Source organism: Morone saxatilis, unplaced genomic scaffold, assembly GCF_004916995.1.
Source record: "Morone saxatilis isolate NCDOM2014 unplaced genomic scaffold, NCSU_SB_2.0 Contig9, whole genome shotgun sequence".
In the NCBI taxonomy this organism is placed as follows: Eukaryota; Metazoa; Chordata; class Actinopteri; family Moronidae; genus Morone; species Morone saxatilis.
This window is the reverse complement of record NW_023340268.1, coordinates 7256810-7262653: the sequence shown is the minus strand read 5'-3', so window position 1 is coordinate 7262653 and position 5844 is coordinate 7256810. Positions and strand designations below refer to the sequence as shown.

Sequence of the window (5844 nt, the reverse complement as noted above, 5' to 3'; positions counted from 1 at the left end):
CCTGCTCCCTCTAGTAACAAAAACAAGATTTTTATATTCAGGTGATTATACACTAATAAAACATACCTATGAATATTATTTTCCACTTCTGCCAATAGCTCCTCCTAAATGTTGCACACTGGACCTTTAATTCTGATGCCTCTATATGATCTTTATAAGTACACCAGACCAACAAGAAGATTGGCTATTTCTATATGGTTATTCTTAATGCCTGCCACCGGGTCTGATTCAGTCGGATTCCCCTTGAAATCAATGAAACAAGGCTTTTGTCCACAGTGGCTGCCAGAATCAACAAAAAATTAAAGCTGCAACAAGTAACTTTAAGATATTTTCTGAGTGTTTGATGTGTAAAACACTGAGAGGGAACTTGTTTGTTAGGAGAATCTGCTCAACTGTGTTTTTTGCAACAGTTTGGAGGGGATGATGCAATTCTCTCAAAAGCTCAAATCAGCTGAGGCCTGTCGGGCCAGCTGACTTCCCTGCACACTGCCTCTCTTTGTCTATGTGCATAATCAAATGTTAGGAGTACCCGATTGAATCTATGGGCCTTATATGTGGATGTTTTCTCCAGGCCAGTTATGTGCCAAAGCAATAGGTACACAGGAATTAAATATCCTAGATAAATTAAATTAAATGTAATGACTAAGCTACGCAGTATATGGCGCTCTCATATACAGTTATTATGTAAAGAATTTAATTCTTTCCAACAGTCTCTGAAGCGCCCATTACAGCAGCAGCTTTAAATCTTAAGTAATATTGTGATTACAGTGTGCTGGTGTGTATGGGCATTAAAAAAAGAAAGTTACATTATTTAACTTGACTGGAGGCAGCAATAATTGTTTTCTATTACATATAATGCATTATACTCAGCACAATGAACACCCACTGTGAAGAACATTATACAAACTAGTTGATATCTCCTTTAGGCAGTTTGCATCTCTCGAGTGCTGAGATACCCATAATGGAGGCTATTATACTTAAAACTCATGATCCACTGTCGGCATATGTAAGCCATCATCATCTGCGTCAGTCAGTGCATGAGTGGATTTATTTTGTCGTAAACAACAACACCTTTCTAACTCTCCTCTGCCTCTCACGTGTCCATGAATGGCTTTCTGTTCTATCATCACATGTTTACACGAGACCTCTTGTGCAGCTATCTTTCACTACAAAAATGCCTACAGCCTTAACTCCATGTGGAACCAGTGTGGTCATAGCATGACACAGACGGTTGACATAGTGAGAGATAAACTATTGAGAGTCACAGCAGTGGCATGTATGCCAGACAAACCAGCAAGGTGCTACACCATATTCTGACCAGCGCAAGGCACTGGTGGACTGGCGAGAAAGTTGTGATGCGCAGTTAGGATTAGAGCACCTTAGAGCAGTATTTCTCAAATGGGGGTACCCAAGGAGTACTTCAGGGAGTACATGACATTGTTTCTGTCGTGCATGATTTCTAAAATAATTATACTATAAGTTCGATAAAAAATTTAAGTTTGATAAACCATATTCTATTTTCCTTTTTTCCAATGCAATCGTTAACTGCTGTAAACTGTCTAATGCAGCTGCCTGCTTGCCACCAAGAATGACAAAGATCCTCTGAACCATAAGCTCATGTTTCTCACTAAACTTATCAAAAACACGCAAATCGACTTCAACTTCAATGCTGTCTTTGTGTTATTGCATGATGACAACAAATTGGTTTGCCATGCATGCATCTAACATTTGAAATGATGGCACAGCACTGTATTATTCCATCTTTATATAAAAATGTTTTGCTCTGGTCAGGGGGTACTTGGCTGTAAAATATTTTAATGGGGGTACCTTATTTAAAGAGCCTTAGAGGGGACTTCATCAACTTGTAAGGCACCTTAGAGGGCACATTTGCAGATTTTTCTATAGAAACTGAATAAAACCAAAACATCTATCAAGGTCACAAATTCTGACACGGGCCATCAGAAAATGTGACCCTACTGTACCTGGAAATTAAGTAAAAAATGTCAATTATAGCCAGGTAGTCCCTGTTTAATAGCCTGGATAACCTCAATACCAACAACCACTTGTTCAAAGCTGAATCCATGCAGCCACACTTTATTATAGTCACAGAATATGGTGAAACACCGGTCAGATTAGCTTGTAAATCTATCTTCTATTTCTAAGACACAGAATAGCTAAGAAACTGTACAAAATCTCTACCCTTCCAGCACCAGAGGAAAACCTGAGCATGTACGCAAAAGCTATCTGGCTGCATCAGCTGCTGTACCTGCTGTTCAGTTTCTGGTGCTGACTCACTGCCAAGTCTGAGCCATTCATAAAAAATACAGTATCAAAAGCTCCCAGGAAAGCAGGCACTGCAAAAAGAAAAGAAAAAAACCCAGCAATCAAAACCTCCTGGAGTGAGGGTCACTATGTTCTCTGACGGAAGCATCAGCACCCACACATGACGATGAACTGCTGCGTCATAACCTGCCGACAGGTAGTCAGAGGTACAGTAGAGTATCCAGATTCAGTCGATTGGGCTCAAGGACTTCCTGTGTTTCCGCTCAGGGTGACTCATACCGAACAGTCTACTGTACATAGTGTAATGGTGCTGACAGAGAGGACTGACTTATTGATTGCCATGGGAGAGGTATCATACTCTTTCATACAGGACAGCACACTGTGACGCTCTGACACAGTTTAAAAGAGAGAAGGGGAAAAAAAGTCGTATTTTCAGAGAATATTTTGACATTGTGTTCTTCCTGTTTTCCAGCAGACACGATGACAACCTTCTTGCAAACAAGTACAACTCATTTATGTTACAAAAGGTGAGCTATATTGTAAGGGCAACATTTTGTTGTGTAATTTAATGTTTGACAGCGTTGTTGATTCAGCTAAAAAGGTCATTTTGTATAAAGAAAATATCAGTGTGTTCAGTAATGGTCGGAGTTATTTGTGAACTCTTTTTCTGTGTTAGGCTTATGTCATTGTGACCTTTTTATTTAACTTTATTGCATACGTTTAGAGTATTTTCAACAACTAATGATTTTACAGTAACCACAATTACAAAGGCAGCAACACATGTGACTTATATCAGGTTCTCTAACTGGTTGTCACTGAGCCTGTACATTGTATCTGATGGTGGTTTTAATCATGCCCTTGTGCATCATTCACACTTTGTTTCTGTAACAGGACATTGCTGGAAAAGAGCATGCATGCTCAGTCAACCTATCCTGAATAAAGAAAGATTGAATAAATGAAATTTAGCAATTTGTGGTAATGGATTCTACTAATTACCTTATTTATAAGGCAGGTTAAAGATCAACTAACAGGCTACATTATCACTGATATTGCTGGTCAAAATTAAAGAGAAAATTGCTGGGCGATATACTGGTATACCGGTTTTAATTTCATATTCATTTTCGTAGCTGAAACAACTGCTGTAATTCTTCAGAATCTAGAAATCTAGTTTAATAAAGAAAAAGTTCATACCAAAATAGATCAACAGGGGGGAAAGAGTTTTCTGTGATCTATAGTATTTTATAAGTTCCATGTAGTGGATTAACTCACCTTCTCCCACCATGGACACTCCTATAGACATTCCCATGAACTTGCTCTTGGTCCATACATGGGCGTTGACGCACATCCTCCTCTCCCGGCACTCACAGTAAAACCCTGACACTGGTGGATGATGGGACACCTGCTCCGCCACAAATCGGACTCTGTAGCATTCTCCCGGTGAATCGTCACCCTGCTGTGTGTTGTTGGGACCCCTGCTTGGCTCCCAAGAGGACCCTTGGTTCGATCTGACCAACGGTTTGACTTTTTCCCGAGGCACTTCCCAGGAACAGTGGAAGGTCTCCCCCAGCACGGGGTTGTAGGGCTTCTTGGCCACGGCACCTTTCCGCCCCTCGTGGAAGGCTGTCAAGTAGTACTCGACAAAACGGACTATTCGGTCCTCGGCTGTGGTCCCTGCTGTGATTGACAGGAACATGTCAGGGTGGGCCATGAAGTTGGCATACATCTCCAATAGTGATCGCTTTTCCAGAATGAAGGTAGGCAGCACCACCTAAGAAAACCAAAAGGTTGAGAAATCAAACGATTAAATAAAAAAATTACATACTAAAAACATCATATTTATGACACACAAACTGTATTCTCACCAGTCTTTAGTTCTATCTTAAAAGTCAGTGTTTCAGTGTCTTACCCGTGTGAGGTCCATGCCCAGTTTGAGCTGGGAGAGCAGGTGGAGAATGATGCTCCGCTGGTCGTCCAGGACACCCAGGTCCTCCTCTTCATTATCCTCCGTATCTGTCACCTCTTCAGTGGGGCTGATGTTTTCCAGCCCTGTGTGGTGCTACAAAAACGAGAGTATGTGTCAGAGCATGTGGAGGATTCAGAATGAATCTGAGGGTCTGCGAGATGATTAAATGACCACTGCAGTTTTTAGCAAACGTTACTCAAACAGGAGCAAATGGTGTAGTTGTTGGGGACTATTTTCAGCTGCGAATGAATACATATTTAGTGAGCTAATAAGCAGCAGAACACTGTATGTGGTTTTCCTCAAAATAAACGACAGTGACTGTGTTCACTGTAATGAGGAAACATGCAGTGCGAATGTGGGTCTCACTGATGAAGCTCTATGGCACAGAAAAACAATATATCAGGCTTTGGTTACACAGATAATATCTTGTGGTAGGATTAATTAATCACTGTTTTTTACTTGGTTTTATAGAATTTGTTAACAATAAGAAAAATATAGACTATGCCCAGACTTCTCCTTTAACAAGAAAGGACAATAATCTGTGCATTTTCTTTCTTTGTGTTCTGAAATGCTACGTATTTTTACAACTTCAAATTAAAAAGTGAATTACATTCTTTACACACAAATCAGACATATGTAGCAAATAGTCCTGTTTAAAAAGGTTGAAAACCATCTGCATTTCATCTGGAGTCTGATGGCTCAATATTCCACATATTCACAGACACGGTTGTACACCTGTCACTTGGAAAGGCCAAGACGAGGAAGATGAAGCCATTTTCTCTCAATACCAACGATAAGGTCACACTACTCATTTTGGCCAGCGCAAGACCTGAAGCAACCTATAAATACCAAAGGACACAACCTCATTTACTTTTCACTGCAGCCCATTCACACTCCATTCAGCCATGTCATCCCACCTTTCAGGCCACTTTCGGTGTTTCGTATAGAGCGCTACATTTCTTGGAGTACCCTGAGTGCCTCTGTTCACTTCTAACAGCCTTCAGCAAGGACCTCCATAATGACTTCATGGGCGTATGATACTTGGCATTGGTAAATGCAGACAAAAGTTGTGTCCTTCATTTGTGTTCCAGTATTCAATTGGAAACTGGTTAAAGAAGAGCTGATGCCTTTGATATCTCCTGCTGTGACTTGGGGCAGAAAGGAAGAAGAAAAAAAACAAGAAAGAGGCTGATGTATAATGCAGAAAGTGCTCTTGAGCCTGTGGGCAACAACAACTCTCTGTACACCCCCTCCGCCCTACTGCTTTGTATCCCCCATTTCCATCTGTGTCTCTATGCAATAACATTCAATGCCTATGTGTTATTTTTCCAGCTTATAGATGCCTCATTTTGGTGAAGCTACGGCAGGAAAATGAGCAAGAATACTGAGGGAATCTGAACAGAAACTCCTAGCAGCATAATTGCATGCTACTGCAGAAAGGGGGGGAGAAAGAGATTTCCAGGACCTGAGTGCCTGCCTGTCACCTGAATATTTCATTCTATGCATGCATGCCAAAAGCTCCACACATCCACTCACATTTTAAGTCCACACTGAGCACACACCCTGCACCACAAAACATTTCGCACACACACGCACAC

At 40.9% G+C, this 5844-nt stretch overlaps 1 protein-coding gene across 1 annotated transcript in view; it reads right to left on the bottom strand.

Annotated features, from left to right (window-relative positions):
- LOC118342836 (oxysterol-binding protein-related protein 10) overlaps nt 1-5844 on the bottom strand; it is a gene marked incomplete at its 5' end in the record, with an annotated part of 55748 nt that overhangs the window by 3025 nt on the left and 46879 nt on the right. The window contains 2 exon segments of the mRNA XM_035681499.1: nt 3553-4051; nt 4190-4339. Of these exon segments, the coding sequence (XP_035537392.1) occupies nt 3553-4051; nt 4190-4339 (649 nt within the window).